At 34.2% G+C, this 21,081-nt stretch overlaps 2 protein-coding genes and 1 pseudogene across 2 annotated transcripts; 1 reads left to right on the top strand and 2 right to left on the bottom strand.

Annotated features, from left to right (window-relative positions):
* On the top strand, nt 1–9,353 carry LOC139874252 (auxilin-related protein 1-like). The gene is made up of 8 exons (XM_071861706.1): nt 1–687; nt 3,299–4,616; nt 4,973–5,114; nt 5,207–5,304; nt 5,416–5,481; nt 6,089–6,178; nt 8,546–8,722; nt 8,936–9,353. Exons 1-8 carry the CDS (start codon nt 119–121, stop codon nt 8,972–8,974), a joined length of 2,499 nt encoding a protein of 832 aa, XP_071717807.1. The 5' UTR covers nt 1–118; the 3' UTR covers nt 8,975–9,353.
* Nucleotides 9,354–10,490: 1,137 nt separating this feature from the next.
* On the bottom strand, nt 10,491–16,462 carry LOC139877903 (MLO-like protein 1). The gene is made up of 14 exons (XM_071865304.1): nt 16,096–16,462; nt 15,919–15,976; nt 13,836–14,050; nt 13,495–13,611; nt 13,360–13,420; nt 12,665–12,759; nt 12,409–12,483; nt 12,213–12,301; nt 11,852–11,901; nt 11,640–11,680; nt 11,330–11,539; nt 11,179–11,246; nt 11,005–11,065; nt 10,491–10,902 (listed from the first exon to the last, which is right to left on the bottom strand). The coding sequence occupies exons 1-14, from the start codon at nt 16,219–16,221 to the stop codon at nt 10,705–10,707; spliced, it is 1,464 nt and encodes a 487-aa protein (XP_071721405.1). The 5' UTR covers nt 16,222–16,462; the 3' UTR covers nt 10,491–10,704.
* Nucleotides 16,463–18,600: 2,138 nt separating this feature from the next.
* Nucleotides 18,601–19,926, bottom strand: LOC139874524 (uncharacterized; annotated as a pseudogene).
* Nucleotides 19,927–21,081: the final 1,155 nt, after the last annotated feature.

Genomic DNA, 21,081 nt, shown 5'->3' with positions numbered 1-21,081 from the left:
CAACGAACTGAAAATCAACAAGTGAAAAAAGCAATTCTGCCGCGAAAAGCAACCACCGTCGATAACCGTTAAATTATTCGAGATTTTAACAATTCCGTTTCGAAATCTGGTAAATCAAATGGACGATTTCGGCATGTTAGCGAAGGATTTCGGTTATCGACCGCAAGGCAAATCCGCTCCAATGAAATCAACCGGTGTAGATCGCCGCAACCGACCAAATTCGCCGTTCAATTCTGACGGAAAAGATGTATATAACGACCTATTTGGCGGTTCAACAAATCACACAAACGTTAACTCGAAATCAACGCCGTCGATGTCTGATTTCGATTACGATTCAATTTTTAATAGTAGTACTAGTAATAATGACGCTAAAAGTAACCCTAGGGCTTCGAATTCTAACAATTCACCGGTTTATGATAAACCGTTATATGATGATGATGACGACGACATATTTGATGGATTGCCAGGGATGAAGAGTAAACAGGTACCTTCTTCTGCTTCGGTGAGAGAAGTTGACGATATTTCCGCATCGATACCGAAACAGAGTGATCAGTTTGATGATTTGCTTGGGAGTTTAGGTCGAACGGCGAAAGCGGAACCGATCAGGCAGAGTAGTGGTAAGAGTCCTGGAGGCTTGGATGATTTAATTCCTGGATTTGGAACTAGCAGTCCTGCATCTAGTAGCAGGTAGTACCCTATGCTATGTGTCGATTTTAGTTGTTTGTTTCGATGAATATTGATTAAGTAGTTTGCATTGAACATACTAAATGAGCATTGTTATTTGTCCTTAGCTTTGAGATAGATGTGTTTGATGTGTGTTAAACTGATCTTAGTTAATTTATACTCAAGTTAATGTGTATGTCAAATGTGCTGAGGTGCAAAGGATAGATGTGACTGGAAGGTGAACCTATTTAGCATTTTTCGAGATGCGTGCATAGTTTTGAAAGATGTGCTGGTGCATTATACGTGTTACGTGTCAAGGCTTATTAGCTGCTTCAGTGATACCTCCATTGGTATATAGATTGAGAATTATGAACAGGCAGTTCTTTAATCTAATAGAAATCTTATCTTATACTGTCATAGTCTCCATTTTGATTATGTCTTCTGTTGAGTGATTCGGCCAGATATAGGGGTTGTATAGTTGATTAGAAGTATCAACTGAGGGTCCACAAAACCCTCTTGATTACGACTCATGTTTACCGAGAAACTCATCTGCTCATCACTCTTGTTTTTACATCTCTGCATACCTGATTAACTATTAATTGTCACTGTACATTTGAACTCTATTTGCACTGCGGGAAAGAATTCAAATATGAACCCATAGGAGCCAGTCTTGTATGGACTCTTATTCTTGGGAAAGCAAGAAACAAGAGCCTGTAGACTCTTAAATTGGTTTGATGAATCATGAATATATCATAATATCATAATAGGGTGCATAATTCATATCTTTTAGGTCTTGAACCAAATATTCCATGAACAGATAACACATATTGAGTTTGATTGTCACAATGTTCATGAGAAGATAGCAACAAGTACTTGAAAGTGCGAACCTTTCTCTTTTGAGTTCACTCTAAGGATCTGTTAGCATAAGTATTAACTCTCTTAGGAACTTAATAAATCTTAATGTGAAAAGTTGGTCATATCTGATGTGTATGCTCTAACTTATGTATGGGTAATTGATGCATATCTGTATGATCCAGGTGGGCCTAATTTAATTAATAAGGTGGGCGTTGGGCCAAGAAGGAAACTAAAAAAGAAAATAAATAAATAAAAAGTCAAAGAGCCCATTAATGTTGGACATGTATTTCGTTGGTTTTGACTTCGGGTCCAAAGAAGATACGAGAGTGCATGGATAAGAGTATTGGATTTGTTTCTTTTGTTATTATCTATTATTTGAATTCCTATTATTTAGCTTGTCTCCAGTATTATATATTTGGTTTTGTTTGGATTGAAAAGTTAGTTATTATCTTTGATTATTAACGTGAATAAACGAAGCTGTCAAGCTTTACTTGTTTAATTCGTTATCGTTTCTGTTTGGCCACGATTTCTACATTAGTAATGATATGGAATAGGATTTAATCATCTCTAAGTTGGAAGTTGTTGTATATTAAAAGTACAGGTTTCTTGACTATTATTTCTACACATAACTCGTTTTAGTATTTGTTATGCTAGACTAATTTCTTTTTAAGTGTATTCCCTGCCTACTTGCTTGTGTGCACTTCTTTTATGTCTTTTTTTTTTTTTTTTTTTTTTTTTGGACTTTTCGTATTGGCTGTACATGTTTTTTGGATGTATAAAATATCTATACTTATTGTAGCATATTCACATGCTTTATTGCTCTATATGGTTACATGTTTGTATTACATTATATAGCAATTAAATTATACGTACTTTCATATCACATGTTTTTATGCTAACATAGTATACGTATTTGTCTATGCTTACATTGTATACCTTCTACTTTATACTGCATATTATACCTACATGCTTTTTACCAACATGTTTATGTATACTTATTGTACTTACATGACTTGTTATACTTGCATATTTGACACTCACTTATTTTACTTTTATGTTATATTACATTATATTGTTACCTGCTCTTTTTACCTTTACATATCGTATTGGAGTATACATTATTCATGGTATTGTTTCTATTTTATCAACTGTACTTGTATATTTTTACTGCACATATCGGAATTCATGGTTCTTTCTTTCCGGAGGTCCCTAGGAAGTAGCCTCTCTGCTCTACAGAATAGGGAGGGACGACTTCCTCTACCTGGGGACCGATAGGTATCCGTGGGTGGAGGAATGACTTCCCTTTTACTTTAGGGTAGAGGAAAGGACTGTCTACATCTAACCTCCCCATACTCCACTTTAGTGGAATTGGGTATTGTTGTTGTTGTTGTTGAATGTGTGTCATCTATAAACACGTCAATGTACTTATGCAGCTTCCCCAGTTACATCCTCAAACAACTATTTTCTTACTTGCATACTTATGCTCTCACATTTATATATATCACATCCTTTTTCATTCGGTCTTAACTAACATACATGGCCAAATTGAGATGATAAGTTGAGGGAGTTCATTTTGACAGAAAAATAGTTATTTCACAACAACTATTATCTATGCCGAGTAACTTGATTTAATTTGTTCAACCAGGATGTAATTGATCAATTTTTTTATATATATGAAGTATGGAAGTACGCTAGTATGTTTATCTTTGTTGCCTAACCTATTGCTGACAGTTGAGTTGGATAATATGTGATGGTTCGTGATGTATTATGTGTTTAACAGATGGAGATCAGATCCAAGCCCTACATCAACTGGAAAAGCAAAGGAAAAATCTAATGCAGTAGAAGACCCATTTGTGATTCTAGAATCTATGTCAACCCCTATTGGTAAATCCAGGAGCTCAAAGTCTGGAATATCGTCACCAAGTGAGGATTTGTTTGGTGACATAAGCTCTCTTAACAGTTCTAATAAACCTGCACCCGCTTCTACAAAGGAAGCAAATAACAGGAAAACGGGTCAGACCCATTCGGAAGAAGGATCCGGTGTTAGCAGTGCGAGAAGTTCTGTTAGTAAAGAGCCATTAGACGAATCATTTTTTGGATACTCTGAAAGCCAACCACAGAAAACGCCTTTAGATGATCGGCACGAATCTCATCAAACAGTCTTTGACATGCCACCTGCTTCTAGACATTCACGTACATCTTTTGATGAGACGAATTCTCCAGTGGGCACGTCACCTAAATCAGATGAGCATGTGCGTAGTCATGATGATATATGGCTGACTGTGTCAGAGATCCCTTTGTTCACACCAATTACTAGCGCCCCACCACCTTCAAGACCCCCTCCTCCAATACCAAGACGTGCTAGATATTCTGAAAAAGAATCATTTGCTTCAACTACCAGAACATCTGATAATGATTCCTCTTCCTCTTCAGATCCTTTTAAATATTCCCAATATGGTAATGCTTCTAGAAATAGAGAACCCACGCAGGTAGATATGAATGAATGGGTAATGGATGAAGAGATAACACGGGAAAGGGAGAGAGAAGAGGAAAGGAGGCTTGAGAGAGAGAGGATGAGAGAAGCTGAAAGGGAGAAGGCCAGACAAGCTGTAGAGAGAGCTAACAGGGAAGCTCGTGAAAGAGCAGCCACTGAAGCTCGTTTAAAGGCAGAGAGGGCTGCGGTTCAGAGAGCTCAAACTGAGGCTCGTGAGAGGGCAGCTGTGGAGGCTCGGGAAAGAGCAGAAAGGTCTGCTGCAGAAGCCAAGGAACGAGCTGCAGCCGAAAAGGCTGCTGTAGAAGCCAGGGAAAAAGAAGCATTAGAAAAAGCTGCTGTAGCAAAGGCCCAAGCAGATGCAAGGCGTAGAGCAGAGCGTGCTGCTGTAGAAAGAGTGACTGCTGAGGCTCGAGAAAGAGCAGCTGCTGAGGCAAGAGAGAGAGTAGCTGCTGAGGCAAGAGAGAGAGCCACTGCAGAAGCTCGGGAAAGGGCTGCTGCGGTTGCCGCCACAAAATTGAACCAACGAAAGAATGATAATGACCTTGATGCCTTTTTCAGCACAAGTTCCCAACCAAACAGTGTGCCTAGGGCAAGAGAATCTTCGGTGAGTGGTAAATGGTTTCCTGTATAAAATAGTTTCATGTAGAGGTGGCAAAACATGCTGGGTGGGTGGGTGGGTTAGGTCATGGACTCATGGGGTCAAAGCAGGTAAGGGTGGGTTGATCTGAAATATATAGTCCAATACAATTAATTTTGTTAAATGTGATTATATAAATACTCTTTTTTGTGTTATATGATTCGTTCGTTTATAGTACACGTTGGGCCACTTACGAGTTACGATGCATTTGACCTGACCTGAATCTACCCATTCATGAGTAAATGGACGAAATTTTCATGTCTAGTCATTTCTATCTTAATAATATCATCATTTTTTATCTTCTCTGTCTGATTTTTATGTAGGGGTCTGCAACTGATCCACTATCGCAGGACAAACAAGGACCAGATGGGGCCCACGGGGCTTCTAATGCTAGAGACCCGTCCAGTGTGAGGAAAGCATCTTCCACGACCAATTTTGTTGATGATCTTAGCTCAATTTTTGGAGGTATATTATACAGAGTAAATAAACGTTTCTTAGATTATCTTGTGACTTCTTGATCCCATTTAGTACTAACTAATGCCTTGTTACTACAAAAGCTCCTTCGCCAGCTGGCGAATTCCAAGATGTTGAATGTGAAACCGAGGACAGACGGAGAGCTAGGCTGGAAAGGCAACAACGCACTCAAGAGCGTGCGGTATGTGATTTGGACGATGACTCTCTTTTAAGTATGAAAATCATAATTAGGATTGGAGTTATTTCTTTTACATAATTGATAACTCTCGACTGTTGAGGTTTTCATTTATAGGCTAAGGCACTTGCTGAAAAAAATCAACGAGATATGCAGATTCAAAAGGAACAGGAAGAAAGACAAGTGAGTATCATATAGGCATCTACCTTTTTTTTTTTTTAATCTTTGTTTTAAGATCCAGATGTATCCATTTGCTTTATATATAAACATGACTTTCCATTGATTGCTATCTAGTTATATAGGTATTACTTTTTCATTGATTGCAACTGTTCAATTAATATCTAGTTATATAGGTCTTTCATCTTTTTGAATCATGCTTGTGTATATATAAACATGTGTCATATGGAAATTTCCTCTTTTATCTCTAAATAATTAGAATCTGCCCTTATATTTGCTTTAGGTTGATAATTTTTTTTTTTCTGAGAGTAAGCATAACGTTCTCTTGGGATCTGATCAGATAGGCTATGGTAGTTTTGGTAGTCTGCTTTAATTAGTCTATGAGAGTTAGAGAATGTTTTGGGCATGCTTATATAAACTAAAGTGACTAATTAATCATCCTACTAAGTAGAACGAAGCCTTAGAGAGTTAACCTATCTCTTAAGTATAGGCCGCTATCTTGTTGGTTAAATATCGTATATTGTTAGTTCATTTACTTTTCAGTTTCCACATATTTTCAATACAGGTCCCCTGATCTTGTGTTTTTTATCTGACCTTGGTATGTTAATTTCAGAGGGTCTCTTACACTTTAGATGTCGAAATCAAGCGCTGGTCTGCAGGGAAGGAAGGAAATCTGCGTGCGATGCTATCAACATTACAATATGTATGCCACTCAGTCTGTCTTATGTTTTTTTATGATTCCAAGATTTCAAATCCCTCTAATAAACTTGACACTGAAATGGTGAATGGTCATTGGCATACTTAAGAATAGTGATTACACGCGGTGGCAGTGGGACCCCGTAACGGTCGTTAGCTTAGTCAATAATATCGAATAGAGGTGAAAACATGGGCAGTAGATGTGTTGGGTACTTGGGTAACATGTCGAAACAATTTGTTGTGTTGACCTATTGCTCGCGTAAACTATTAATGCATCAACTTGATTACAAAAGTATGTTATTACTTTAAAAATGATTTCACAGATCAACAACAACAACAACAAAACCCAATACCACATAAGTAGTGTATGGAGGAGGTGAAATGTAGACAATCTTTCCACTATCCGATAATAAAGACAAGTCATTTCTCCACCCAGAGTGAAAACACTCTCAAAAGTGGAGAAGGTCATCCCCCTCTCTATTAGGCGGATACAGAGATTGTTTCCGAGTGGACCTCCGGCCAATAAGTAGGAAAATTTTTTTAAGAAAACAAATAAAATTAAAAATAAAAATAAAATTGGGACGCCATGAAAATGGTAAAATCAAATTTCCATGGGTTTTAAATCCTACATGAGATTTAATCATTTTTGCCAATTTTATTCATTAAAAATACACTTTGGGTGACTTCCAATTATTTGATTAGTTTCTCTAGTTAGTAATTGAACGGCTCTATTGAGTCGACAGCAATCGTCGATTTATTGGCGACTTGACTAACTCTTAGAGCCTAAATTAAATTCCAGGCAGGATTTAAAACCCATGGAAATTTGATTCTACCATTTTCATGGCGTCTATTATTATTTTTGTTTTAGTATTTTTTTTTTTTTTAACTTTTTCCTACTTAAAGGCCGGAGGTCCTCTCGGAAGCAATCTCTTTATCCGTTGAATAAAGAGAGGGATGACTTTCTCTACTTTTGAGAGTGTTTCACTCTGGGTGGAGAAATGACTTGTCTTTATTCTCGGATAGGGGAAGGATTGTCTACATATCACCTCCCCCATACACCACTCATGTGGTATTGGGTTTTGTTGTTGTTGTTGTTGTTGTTGTTGTTGTTGTTGTTTCTCTAGTTAGTAATTAGTTGATAACCTGTTTCACATGTTCTAGTCGACCTTTTAACAGATAAGGTTGACATGTTTTTTTCCAATGTTCCAGACCCTTCTTAAGTAAAGACAAGGGAAATTGTTGAAAATACACTTTTTTTTTTTACTTCAAACAAAATACACTTTTTTTTAAAAAATTGTCTTTTTACACCATTCGGTAGACGGGATTTCCGTCTACCACCTTTATCTGTCGTCTACTACTATTTTTACAAAGTAGTCGACGGTGAGATAAAGGTAGTAGACGAATTCCCGTCTACTGGCAGGGTTAGTAGACAGCGAGAACAAAGCAGTAGACAGACATTTACAAAGTAGTCGACCGTCTACTGCCTTGTTGTTTCTGTCTACTGCCTTATTGTTGTTGTCTACTCCCTTGTTAGTGTCTACAAGGCATTTCCGTCTACCACCTTTATCTGTCGTCTACTACCATTTTTACAAAGTAGTCGACGGTGAGATAAAGGTAGTAGACGAATTCCCGTCTACTGGCAGGGTTAGTAGACGGCGAGAACAAAGCAGTAGACAGACATTTACAAAGTAGTCGACCGTCTACTGCCTTGTTGTTGCTGTCTACTGCCTTGTTGTTGTTGTCTACTCCCTTGTTAGTGTCTATAAGGCAGTAGACAGCAACAACAAGGCAGTAGACAGCAACAACAAGGCAGTAGACGATCGACTACTTTGTAAATTCTGTCTACCACCTTTATCTCACCGTCGACTACTTTGTAAAAATGGTAGTAGACGACAGATAAAGGTGGTAGACGGAAATCCCGTCTACCGAATGGTGTAAAAAGACATTTTTTTTAAAAAAAGTGTATTTTGTTTGAAGTCAAAAAAAAAAAAGTGTATTTTCAACAATTACCCTAAAGACAAACATATTTTTATCCTTTACAGTGCAATGATGTTAAGAACCCTTGACACTTAAACAGATCACAATTTGTAGTAGTGTCATGTGTTCGACATAATAAATGAACCTTACAACTGTACAATGATTGATTGCATATGTGACATGTTGTCTACCAAGTATAAGTGGCAAAATGGGTTGGGTGGATGCGTGGATTGGGTAACAGTTCAAATGGGTAATTCTCTATATGGGTTAGAATAGGCAGGTCAGTCTGAAATAGTTAATGACTTAATATATCAGTTATGATTGTTACAACTATATGATTGCATGATGAGCTACATGTGACACTCGATAATCAAGCAATCAACATGTGACTTTTTAGGTTCTTTGGCCTGAATGCGGTTGGCAGCCTATTTCGTTGACCGATTTGATCACTGGTGCCAATGTGAAAAAGGCTTATCGAAAGGCTACTCTGTGTATTCATCCAGATAAAGTACAACAAAAGGGAGCTAATCTTCAACAAAAATATGTCGCTGAGAAGGTTTTTGACCTCCTCAAGGTACGCATTTGTTTTATCATATCCATTGTTATCTGGTCGACATGACTGCTGTATATCAGTATATGTATAATAAAGCTCAAAGACAGTTGATAGTTTATTTCTTTTTACGTATGTATCGTTTAAACATAATCTTTAAATATTAGAACAATTTTACATTTTGATGAATCGAGCTTGTTATAGTTTTATAAGTGTGTTTGTTTAATGTGACTATAGGAAGCATGGAACAAGTTTAATTCAGAGGAGCTCTTCTAATGCTTTGAAGAACCACGTTATCCTCGAACATAACGCCGCAGTTGTTCAAGCATTATACACATACATATTTATAAAATTGCATTTTATTGAGCAAAAGGTAATGCAGACTTGTTCATGGGTATGCAAAGGCTAAACAATTTGTATGTTGCGTATGCTCATATGCAAAATCTGATGGTTTTCATCTATTTGGTGTCACTTTGAGTTTCTGATGTTCATACTGAAGTGGGGGGAAATTGTAATCGATTAGTGGGTGTGAATAGGAGATAAATTTCCAGAAACATCTTCCTTATATTTTTAGAATTTGTCTGTATAGATGTATAGATGTTTCATATTGATCCTTTTCTTTTATTCATTAATAATAAAATAAAACAGGGCATTAATTTTTTTTTTTCTATTTCTAAACAAGATTCTTTTGCTTTGGTCATATTTCTGCTTTTATATTATGTTACTGTTATAACATAAAATTTTGTGTTGTTTAGAAAAAGTGTAAATACCCCCATTCCCTGATCTTTAATTGTAACCTTCTCATAGCTTTTGCCATAATGTTACATTGTAACATTGAGATGCATGTGGCAATAAGGACTCATTACACAAACTCTTTCTAATCTTCATACTTGTTCATAATGGAATCACATACAAACATTAATCACACGAATTACATGTTTAACAGTTACATGTTGTACTCTAGGTTACAAAATCGAACCCAACTTTCTTTTGTGTTTCTAGTGCAAAACGTAAACCATTTACAACTTGTGTTGGTGTCATAATATACCTGAACGCTCATCGTACAGAACACTTGATTTCAAGAACAAGTTGCAAGTGATATTTGACCCAAAAATCAAATCAGAATTTCGTGTTAGAACTTGATACGATTTAGGCTGGAAAATTATAGATGCTTGTTGTCGTAAAACTGAAAAAACACATATCAGATGAATGGATTTTGTGCCTAATGATGTGCATCCATTTTAACAAGATCCACACTACTAATAATTAATGAGATAATAATGTCTCCCCTACTAAAACGCTTCTTCCAATGGAGGGCCATATTTTAAGATCGAAAATGTTGAGGTTACTTACGATCAATGTGATAATCATATTTATTGAGATAATGAATCTGGATGTCACTCTCTTCCTTTCATGAACCTGTAAGAACACACGAAGAATATGCCAGCAAAGACCTTATTCAATACTTGATAAATTGCATCAATCACCGGTCATTTTTATGTGGTTGAGTAAAACGGTGTAGCTTCTCAAGTTTATTGGGATTTGAAATATATCTATAAAGGATGAAGTTTATCATTTTGTTATAGGTTACTCATATTAGAAGACGATATTGTAAACAACCCAAATTCATAGGTTTTTCTTAACATTATTTATTAGTATATTTTTTTTTATGTAAAAGCTTGTAGCTATTTCAAAAGAACTCACATTGAATTGTTACCCAAACCAACCCACACCAGATCACCATCAATTCATGCAAAACAAACAACAAAAAATAAAGTAAATATGATCTCAATAACCATCATGAGTAACCTCAGATGTCACCAATTATAACTTGAAGGTTTACAGTTTTTTAATCACTTTTCCTAATCCAAAAGCAAAATTCGCAAAACTGCGATTACTATCATCACCATAACAGAACAAGGTGCAAGATTGAAGCTAATATTCGACCACTACAATATTATATTAACATATAAGCATCTCCAAAAGACATTGTAGCTTTACGACTGCTACTGCTGGTTCTGATTCATTTTAGCAAGTTGAATACCACCCTTAAACGCAGCAGCTGCAGCAGTTGGGGCAGTTGACCCACTTGACCCATCATGACTCGATCCATTTTGTGCTTTTTTCTTGGCATGTTGAGCCCAACCCACAACTTTTGCTTGAATATGCTCATCGAATATAGACTTCTTGAAATTTGTTCCCATCTGAAATTTGAACATCAACATGTATTATATTTGCTTGTTTTGTTAGATAAAAAAAAAGAAAATAAAATAAAAATAAAAAAGATCAAATCTTGACACAAGTACCTGCGTCACGAGAGCATAAAGCGGTAGAGTACTGTAACTGCACATAATTTGAATAAACACCCTGCCAATAAATAAATAAATAAATAAATAAATATATATATTAACTAAGTTTACTGTATTTTGGTCCATTTTACTGTTTTTGTAAGTTTACGAGCTCAAAGACAGATACTCTACCCGATGATGAGCCTAGGGATGATGTAGCGAACTTGACCCATAATGCACGAGTCAAAACCATATTGAACCTAACAACAAAAATGTTAAAACGGGTTACTGATTTCTGTTTTTGCATGAAGTTTTATATGTTTTATGTGAACTTGAAACGTACCCAAATCCAAAAGAAGAAAGCGATCTCGAATGCATTTTGGAATAGTATAAAGTGTATGAAGAAAAGCACGATTTTGGGCCGGTTAAACCAAAAGTGATCGTCTGATGGTTGTACAACTAAATCGCCTTCTATGGCTATGTGTTTTTCAGCAACTTCGTGTGCTAATTGAATGATTATGTGCTCTAACTTTGTTCCCACTGCAAGCAGAAGCTAACAAAACAAAAACAATAAAAAAATTAATAGGTTTTAAATAATTAATTAATTAGAAATGATTATGTAATCATTGTTACGGTTTGTATAGCCTACTTACAATGAAAGGGACAAAAGCAATCCAAAAATACGTATGCCAACCTGTAAAATGGCAAGAAAGGTATCATGACACTGTGTTAAATATGATTGAAGAATATTATATAAATAAAGGTTGAATCTTTTATGATTAAGCAACTTAAAGCTAAGTTTTTTAAGCACGAAATAGATGTATCTGTAGCTACATTGTAGAAAAGTCATAAAATAATACATTACCGTTAATGTTGAGCAACAAGAAAAAGACGACAAACACCCATAGATACCAGCTGCATATAAGAAAGACAAAATCAGGAAATGTGTGTAGATGAAGTGATAAAACACAATGATTTGACTTTTGAGGGTGTGTTTGGTAGAAGGGTTTATAACACATGGGAATGGGAATGAGATAGAATGATATAAGTTGTTTGTTTAAGTGGTGTGGGTTTTGAATTAATGAGAATGAAACCCATAATTAAAGGTTTTTCTGAATCCCAAGAAACTTATATCTTTTCACTCATAATCCAAATTCTCAAAATAGAATCTTTTTTTTGAAAAAAAAAAAAGGTTAAGGAATGAAACAGTAAATAAAACCACTTGCCTGATACCAACAACTTTCTTAAAATCATCTTCCAATGCCCTAATCATGTACTTATGGAAATTGAACTTAGGGTTTCCCTTGCAATGTGTCTGCAATAAAAAATATCATGAAAAGAAACAAAAAGTCAACAAAAAAGGTCAACATACGAGACAGGTGGCGTTAAGAGAGCTATGCATTCTTTAATTCAGATCCTTACCGTGATAAATCCCAATCGCAGTGCTACATAATCTGACTTGGTGACTGATCCGTAAAATTGCTTGAAGAAAGAATGCTGTAATGTTCATCAAGGGATACAAGACAATAAATAATTAAGCAATCATATTTAGTCATAAAGCATATGATATCATAAAAAAGTGGTTTAAAGGTAGCCAAAATTGTACATTTATGCATATAACCTCCTAAATCATAGAAGTAAAAATGGTCTTAACAAACAAAAATATTCCTTTACTTACCAGCCAACCTCGAATGGCTGAACCTTTACCAATACCAACGAAACGGGTCCTAATAAAGTCGTGATCTTTAACTTGAGTAACTCTCGGCTTAAATACTGTAACCCATAGTAGTTCAAAGTTTGAATTAGAGTAGCTCGTTAAAGGTATATTCATTAGAAACGAGCTAAAAATAGGAAATGTAGATGTTACAAATATTAAACGATTCAATACTTTTGAAGATTAAATTTTCGTATTTGAAATATAAAAAATATATAAAGATTTGCTTACCTCGTGCTTCAACTCAAATTATGCAAACTTTATGAATTGTTTGACGTAATGTATAAGGTTGTACTTTCAACGTTTGATGTACTAAAAATAATTAAACATAATAGAGGTTGTAATTTTGACATTTGAAGATACTTTTTAAAATGGCAAAATAAGTTGTGCCATAATTATTCATGATTTAAAATATATAGGCTTGAGTTTAGTTATGTCGCGAATGTTAAATCCTTAACTGCTACTTATGATTGAACGTTAGATGTAATGTAATCTGATGTGTATATAGAAATTATTTTTTCAAAAGCTTCAATCCGTTTTTACCTCAAAAGGAACTCAAATTGTTAACTTTTCTCCATTGTCACTTTAATTGACAAAAAATCACATTATAATATTAGACCGATATTTATCAAAAACAAATGACAAATGATAACATTTACCTTGTGAATGGTCAAAATTATCTTTAGTAACAGAGTCTTCCCAATACTTCCATTGTCGTATCTACATTATGCACAAATGTATTAGCAATAAACAAAACACAGAATAAAGTACAGATCAATGATCATTTTACTAACCTTTGCACCTCCAAATACAACAGTCAGAACAGAAAACGTCACGTGCACAACAGCCAACACAAAAATAAAGATGTGTAGATGATGCAATGCCTCGAGAGATAAAAGCGGAACCTTACCCTGTATAAAAAAAAGTAACCATAAAAAAATCAGAAAATTAAATAAATTGATCAAGATTTCCTATTTCATTTTCAGCCATTAACAACTTACCAAACAGCTGAATTTGAGTATATTAAATTGAAAAGGTGTACTTGATGAATTACAAATATGGTAACTATGAATGATATTTACCTTGTCATGTACAATATAAATTATGATTTAAAAATGCAAACTAAATTTATTACCTTTGCAGCACAATAACCCGCACCCGTTGCTTCTTCCGCAAGCAAATGACGAATAAAATGAGACGTAGTCTCAGACTTAGGACTTTTGGCGTCTTTCATATCACTTAATGAGCAAGGCAAAAGGTGTTCCATTAAACTCTCCTTCACACATATTTTGGTAATTCTTGATTGAAAAACGGTCAGCAAAAGAGAAATAAACCCCAAAAGCATCAACTCTGCACAGAATCGTAACATAAACGTCAATCAAATTACATATACATTTAAAATATTTTTCCAAATTCGATATTCTTACATAACTTAGTGGTCCGTCCTTCTATCTTTTAATATAATAATAACATAACAGGTATTAAGGTAAACAACAACAACAACAACAACAACAACAAAACCCAATAAGTAGGAAAAAAATTCCAAAAAAATAAAATAAAATTGAGACGCCATGAAAATGGTAAAATCAAATTTACATGGGTTTTAAATCCTGCCTGAAATTTACTTTAGGCTCTAAGAGTCAGTCAATTCGCCAATAAATCAACGCTTGTTGCCGGCTTAATAACTAGGTATTAAGGTAAAAAGAGAACTAAATGTATATTCTTAAAAGCAACTATCTATACATGTCATAACATGATCAACACTTCAAAATATGTCTCTGATATTTACAACGTGTTTGTCATTGGCCAACGCACTTTCCTCCAACGTCGGGTCAAGAACACTTATTGTTTCATCCGATACAGAATCTAATATCTCCTTTCATGTCGATCATACTGTTTTGTAGTATACAACACGCGAGTATAGCTTATAAATATCTTATCCCATTCAGGTGTGATGTGACAACATCAATTACACTCCAAATGTTATCTGTTTAACCTTCCTTTGGCAATCAATCAAGCAGTCATATCGATCGATTGCTAGCCGAGTATTGAATAAGCAATAATATTTTAGAACGTGATCGGCGACAACAGCATGCCTAGACATTATAAGATACGAAAAGTCATACTCGAGGAGGTTTTCCCAACCTTCAACCGTACTGCCAGGGTTGTTGCTATTAGAGTTTTCTCCTAACGCGTGTGTGAGTGGCATATGATCGTGAAGGTGGTTAAGTCCCCTTTGGGTGATCTGGGCGATGCCGATATTGCCGTTAAAAAAATAATAATAACCAAAAGTTGTTGGGATGTAATCAATGGCAAGTGCATGCCTGGACATGATAAGATACCGACTGTCATACTCACGTGTTGTATATTGCATAATATTATGATTGACGCGGAAGGAGATTCGGAATTGGATAAATCAACGATGTCAAATGCAGTTGCGGAACTTGAACCCAACCACAGATGGGGCGAGTGAAAAAATTTATTTAATTTTTCATTGAAGCTGAGGCGAACACTAAAAAAAACCTTATTTTTTAGTATAAAAAAATTTTTTAGTGAAAATTTTAAAAAAAAAACAAAATCCAGCCGGGGCGGATGCCCCGCCCTGTCTCCACAATGCTCCGCCCCTGGTCGTGGTGTTGGTCAACAACAAAGACATTGTGAAGATTAGAAACAGTAGGTATTTACTTGATAGGGATAACTTATTGTTTGAGCAGGGATAAGAAATGGATTTTATAAGGTAACACACTTTTTCTTTTAACATACTAATATAGTTCTGATCATGTTATGACGCATATAGAAAGTGTTAAATCACCTTTATTATAAACCTATTCAAACACTAACATTATTTTTATGTGGAATATAAAGCTTGCTATTTGTGACATATAGTTTTCAAAGATTTTTCAAAAAAACATTAAACACGTGTATACAAGTTTCAAGTACGAAATTAGCATAATTTCCCTTGAAAGTCAAAGTCTCCAAAATTTAGTTGCATATTCTTTTTAATCTCAAAATAAAAACACTTGTATAAAGTAATTTAATAAAAAGGTAAAAAAAATTATTTTAATAAAAAACACTTGTATGTATATATTTACTTCTAATTTCTAAAAAGGTGATCAAACTTCTAGACAGCAAAATAAACCTCATGAAATACAATGATTTTTATAAAAGCTTATAAACAAAATAAATAAAATATTGAAATAAACTAAGGAAAAAAAAACCTTCTTTGATCTTCTGCAAGGCTTCAAAAAGTGGCTTTTGCCCTGCTTTCTTCAATTTCTGCATAAAAAAATAAAATTAAAAATATAAAAAGCTCATCAACAACTTTAATTTGAACTAGATTTCTAATTAACAAAACCCCATTCACATTTTAAAAGGAAAAAAAAAACAAAACAAACCTTTCCAGTGTAATGAAGTAGCCGTTCAACGGCGAGTGAGATTCCGACGATGACCGTACAAACGGCGGCGACAACCCATGTCGGCGTAAACTCTAACGACGTTCCTTCACCTTCACCACCAGCCATTTATATTTATATGTATCTATAAATAATAAAGATTTCTGGGTCTAGCAAAGAAAAAAATAATCTTTTTTTAATTAAAGATCCCTTTTTTTGAGTTGGGTTTTTGTGCAGATGTTAAAAAAATTGCATATTTTTAAACGGGGGTGTGATAAATTAGACTCTTGATTAATTTGCAGGATGAAAATTCTTATTTTTAAGGTGTGTTTAGGGAGATTAAAAGGGAGTAGAGTAGCAGGTGACAAATGGAAACTGAAATAAAATAAAATTAAAATAGTAAAATGAAAATGAAATGTAATGAATATTGGAACGCGTATTATGTGTGACCCGAGAGTGTAAACCAATCGCTCTCGCAGCTTCGGACATTGATTTCAAAATAAATGAAAATTATATTTTTAAAGAATAATACTAGTATTATAAAAATAGTAAATGATACTCCGTAAATGATGATTTGTTCACATAAGATTTACAAAAATCTTATTTACAAAATGAGTTGGCACTATACCAAAATTATAAAGAAAGAGAAAAAAATGAATTAATGTAATATTAACGAATAATTTTGTAAATTCTTTTTGTATGCATTTATTTGTGGATATAGTATTACTCTAAAAATTTTGAAATCGAATCTTTTCCTTTTTTATATTTTTGGGAAAATTATTAGAGTGGAATAAATGTTACTGTAGTTATTATGAAATTACAGAGTAATTAATTTTTATTGGGTAATTCAAGAGTTTCTATAAAGTATATCGATATTAATTATTAATTATGATCATGTTATAAAAGTTGAAATATAAATGTTATATAGTTTTTTTTAGAACCGTCGTTTCAGAATCACCTAGAATGATATTAACCACCTTCGAGATCGTTTTCCACACACACACTTAAAGAATGTTTTCAATAACCATCACACGGATATCAATCCATACGGACATGTATCCCGTGAAAAATCATGTTAATCACCTCGGCGAGGCTCGAAGAAATCTCAAAACCAAAGAAACATTTTCTCCTATAAAACTCAAAACTGAGTAAGCAATTACCTAACATTTATTTTTACTCCGTTCAAACGATTAGGAGAACTAATTTGTTACCTAATTCAAATTTTTAGAGTAGTAATTTGGATTTTATCCATAATCTATAAGTATTGTATATTTATTTATAAAACTTGTAATGTAATTGAATATCTTTTTCACCATTTTAAGCAAATTTATGAAAGAAAAAGTATGCCAATTTAAGAACACCTAATTTAGGTGAGTTAGGTAATGTTAAAAAATGAGATTAAATAATACTCCATATATATTTAAATGTTGCTGACGTCATAAAATGTGTTGACAATAGAGCATGGAGAGTAGTAACGCGACAAACTGATGTTCAGTTTAGTAAATTATTTGGGAACTATGGAGGTAGACATTGAACGATTGATCAACTATTTAAGTTCTTTGTTTAAAAGTATAGATAGACCAAAAAGGAAATACAATAAAAAATAATTTAAAACAGATTTTGCAATCGTAAGTGTTGAGGAGCTCTTAAATTGGTGCTCAACGCAGTCGGGTCGGAATTGGGTAAAAAGATTTGGCAAGCGGTGGTATGGTTGTGCGCTTACCTTATTTGGAGGAACTGAAACCAAAAAACTTAAAAAAAATAAGTGTTGGAACACATCGGTCGCGTTGAACGAAATCCAAGTCAAAAGCTTCGAGTGGATCGCAAAGAGATGCAAGTCAAAGCATATCGATTGGCATAATTAGCTACAAAATCATCTTGATTTCCTTACGTAGTTTAGTGATGTTTTGGATGCCAAGTTACTAGCTTAGCATCTCAGGCCATTGTATTATATTGTTTCGTGTGTACAGATCTTCTAGGCTGGTAGTTTGCCTCTTGGGCAGCTTCCCCCATTGTAATAGTTACTAGCTTAGCATCTCAGGCCATTGTAGAGGAATTTTGGTTTTTGAAGTTTCACATGAAACTTTGATGGAATATTTGAGTGGAATTCAATATACCCAGAGACGGATCTTGAACAATTTTAGTAGGAGGATCAAAATCATTTCAAAAACTTATATAAGAAAAATTTTAAAATTTTGGAGGGGCTATTAATAAAATATTTATATTTTAGATCCTAGAAAATAAAACTTACACTAAGAGAACAAATTTTTGGAGGGGCCACTGCCCACCCCTGCCACCGCAAAAATCCGTCCCTGAATACACCTAATGCTTTAAGCAGGGCCGTCTCAATGATTTTGGAAGCCCTGTTCGAGACAGTAAATTGGGCCACATTATAGACGTTCAAATTTTTTTTCCATACATATAAAAAGATAATACTTCTAAAATTCTTAAAAAAAAACGTAACAATTTATTTTATTCACAAATAAGTTTTATTTCATTATACTTAAACTATTCTTTAAATAAAACTTCTCTCCTAGCATTTTTAGAAGCAAAATTATTGATCAACTCTTTATAGTCAATACTCCCTAATATATCTTTCTCAATAGCTATCATTGCCAACCCATTAAGTCTTTCTTGTGACATGGTAGACCGCAAGTAGTTTTTCAACAACTTCAATTTTGAAAAACTTCTTTCCGCAGATGCCACAGTTATTGGAATAGTCAACAACACTCGATAAGCGATTATGGCATTAGGAAAACAATCGATCTCTTTCAATTTTTTCAAAACATCAATAAGTCTCAAAGTTTCATTTGGGAAGAACGTTTGAAGCAACCTTAGCTCCATATATAGTTCATTTGCATCAATATCTGATTGTGATTGTTCATTATTCTTAAGAGCATCCTCAAAACGACTGCAACGCACCTTAAGATCTTCATCATCAATGTACTTTAATTTGTCATATGCAAACAAAAAACCAAAAATATTTTCATATTCTTCGTATTGCTCGAATCTTGTTTTAAGAGATGCAATTGCCTGATCAACAATATACAAGAAATAATTAACTTTAAATGACTCCTCAGGAGATAATGGAGCATCTTGATCCCTTAAGTTCTCATCAAATTGTTTTTTCCTGCGAATTACACGCTTTTGAGGAAACACTGGATCAATACCCAATTCAATGGCGATTTTCGTAGCTTCAACAATTGCTTTAGAAAGCCCTGTGTTTCTATATCCCTCAAAGTAAGTCATTAACCCCTTTACTTCTTTAATAGCAACATCACGAATCATATCCTTGGTTTGTAACTTTTTGCTAATTAAGTTTACGATGAACAATATTTCATACCAAACAACCACCGACACTAAAAACACAAAATTACTGAGCTCATTTGTTGCAAGAGATTTAGCTTCACTTTGGATTTTAGAATCATTGTCCTCTTTAGAAACTTGAAGTAAAGCTTCTCTTATATCCAAAATCTGAAATCTAATAGCTTTGACACTATCAATTCGACTTTCCCAACGTGTGATAGATAATGACTTAAGAGTCAACCCGTGAACATTATCTTTCAAAATTTTCCACCTCTTAGAAGAATTCGCAAATATTGTGTAAATGCGTTGTATGATACCAAAAAAATCTCAACCTTTCCCACAAGTATTAACCATGTCACATAACGCGAGATTAAGACTATGACAACCACATGGTGTATAAAATGCTCTACGGTTTATATCTAGAAATTTTTTTTGTACACCTATATGTTTTCCCTTCATATTTGATCCATTGTCATACCCCTGACCACGTAAATCATCAATATCAAGATCAAGATACTTCAACTCCATCACAAATTTAATTTATGTAACGAAGTGTGTATGCGTGTTAAAAAACATATGCATGCTCCGGGAGAACATATGCTTGATAGTTATCGGGTTTGATAGTTATGCTTAAGATGTGGATGAAAACATGTTTGCGACATTATCAAAAATACGCTATCGTTCCAAATATGTGTCATCGTTAATGAGATTGTAAAGTTTGCGGTAAAGGAGATCTTGTCATGCGTACCGACTCTATTGTAAAGATCTCTGATGAAAAGACTATGCTAAAGGGTGTGTTGACGTACATATACCAAGTTGAAAATGTCATGTATCACGCTCTTGCTTTTAGTCTATGTTCTTAGTTATTACATATTCAAAAAGACGAATGCTAAAGCAATTCAATGGCATTTTTTAATATTAATTTTAGATGTCTAATCACAGTATGTGACTGACTCGTTCAAGACATGAAGTAGTTGCGATTCTAGAGTGTTTTAAAATCTCATAGGCTTTGATCATATGCATGTGAACATAGACCAAGTTACTAAATTCACAAACCTGAATTAGAATTTAATAAAAGAAAAAGACCAAAACTCCATTAGTAATATTGTACGAGTCGAACAAGTCAAAACAACCAATAATTAAATTAATTAAAATTAAATATTGCATGTTGTATTAGAAATATATGTAATATGTAATATGTAATATGTATATTATTTGTGGGTATGATCATAGGTACATGTGAATTTTGTGAGGCGTTGTATGGATTGTAGTCATGTACACATGTAGAAGTATCACTTGGGTTTATAGTTGCCAAAATAGAAGAAAACAAATAAATGTTTCAAACGTAAAGTATTGATCGACCTAATTCTCCTAGTTTAAGTATGACTTAGTATTTGTTGTCATTAGTTGAATAGTGTGTAACATTATATGTACAAAGAGGCAAAGACAGTTATTATTTGATCGTATATGGTAAACAATCTTATATTATCTTAATCATCCCACTATGGTTTAACGTTTAGGGCTTCATTTCCTCGCAGATTAACGCGGAGTCATATTTAAACTTTATTATCATCCCACTGTGTGTGGATTGGTGTCTCTTTACCCAGGTGGACGAATGGTTCAGACTTCAGAAACTGGTTAGCTTCTGCTTCTTCAAACCCGATTAAATCCCTTGTGCTTCAA

This window comes from Rutidosis leptorrhynchoides, chromosome 11 (genome assembly GCF_046630445.1).
Source record: "Rutidosis leptorrhynchoides isolate AG116_Rl617_1_P2 chromosome 11, CSIRO_AGI_Rlap_v1, whole genome shotgun sequence".
NCBI lineage: Eukaryota > Viridiplantae > Streptophyta > Magnoliopsida > Asterales > Asteraceae > Rutidosis > Rutidosis leptorrhynchoides.
The sequence above is the reverse complement of the archived record's forward strand: the minus strand, read 5'-3'. Positions and strand labels throughout refer to the sequence as shown.

What these genes read in the sequence shown, in the direction of transcription:
- LOC139874252 (XM_071861706.1), top strand. Translation starts at nt 119, where the DNA reads ATGGACGATTTCGGCATGTTAGCGAAGGATTTCGGTTATCGACCGCAA. An exon ending in CTAGGGCAAGAGAATCTTCG is followed by an intron (nt 4,617 to 4,972) that starts GTGAGTGGTAAA and finishes ATTTTTATGTAG; the next exon opens with GGGTCTGCAACTGATCCACT. An exon ending in AACGCACTCAAGAGCGTGCG is followed by an intron (nt 5,305 to 5,415) that starts GTATGTGATTTG and finishes TTTCATTTATAG; the next exon opens with GCTAAGGCACTTGCTGAAAA.
- LOC139877903 (XM_071865304.1), bottom strand. Translation starts at nt 16,221, where the DNA reads ATGGCTGGTGGTGAAGGTGAAGGAACGTCGTTAGAGTTTACGCCGACA. An exon ending in CTTGCAGAAGATCAAAGAAG is followed by an intron (nt 14,051 to 15,918) that starts GTTTTTTTTTCC and finishes GATTCTGTGCAG; the next exon opens with AGTTGATGCTTTTGGGGTTT. An exon ending in CTTTCTTCTTTTGGATTTGG is followed by an intron (nt 11,247 to 11,329) that starts GTACGTTTCAAG and finishes TTTTGTTGTTAG; the next exon opens with GTTCAATATGGTTTTGACTC.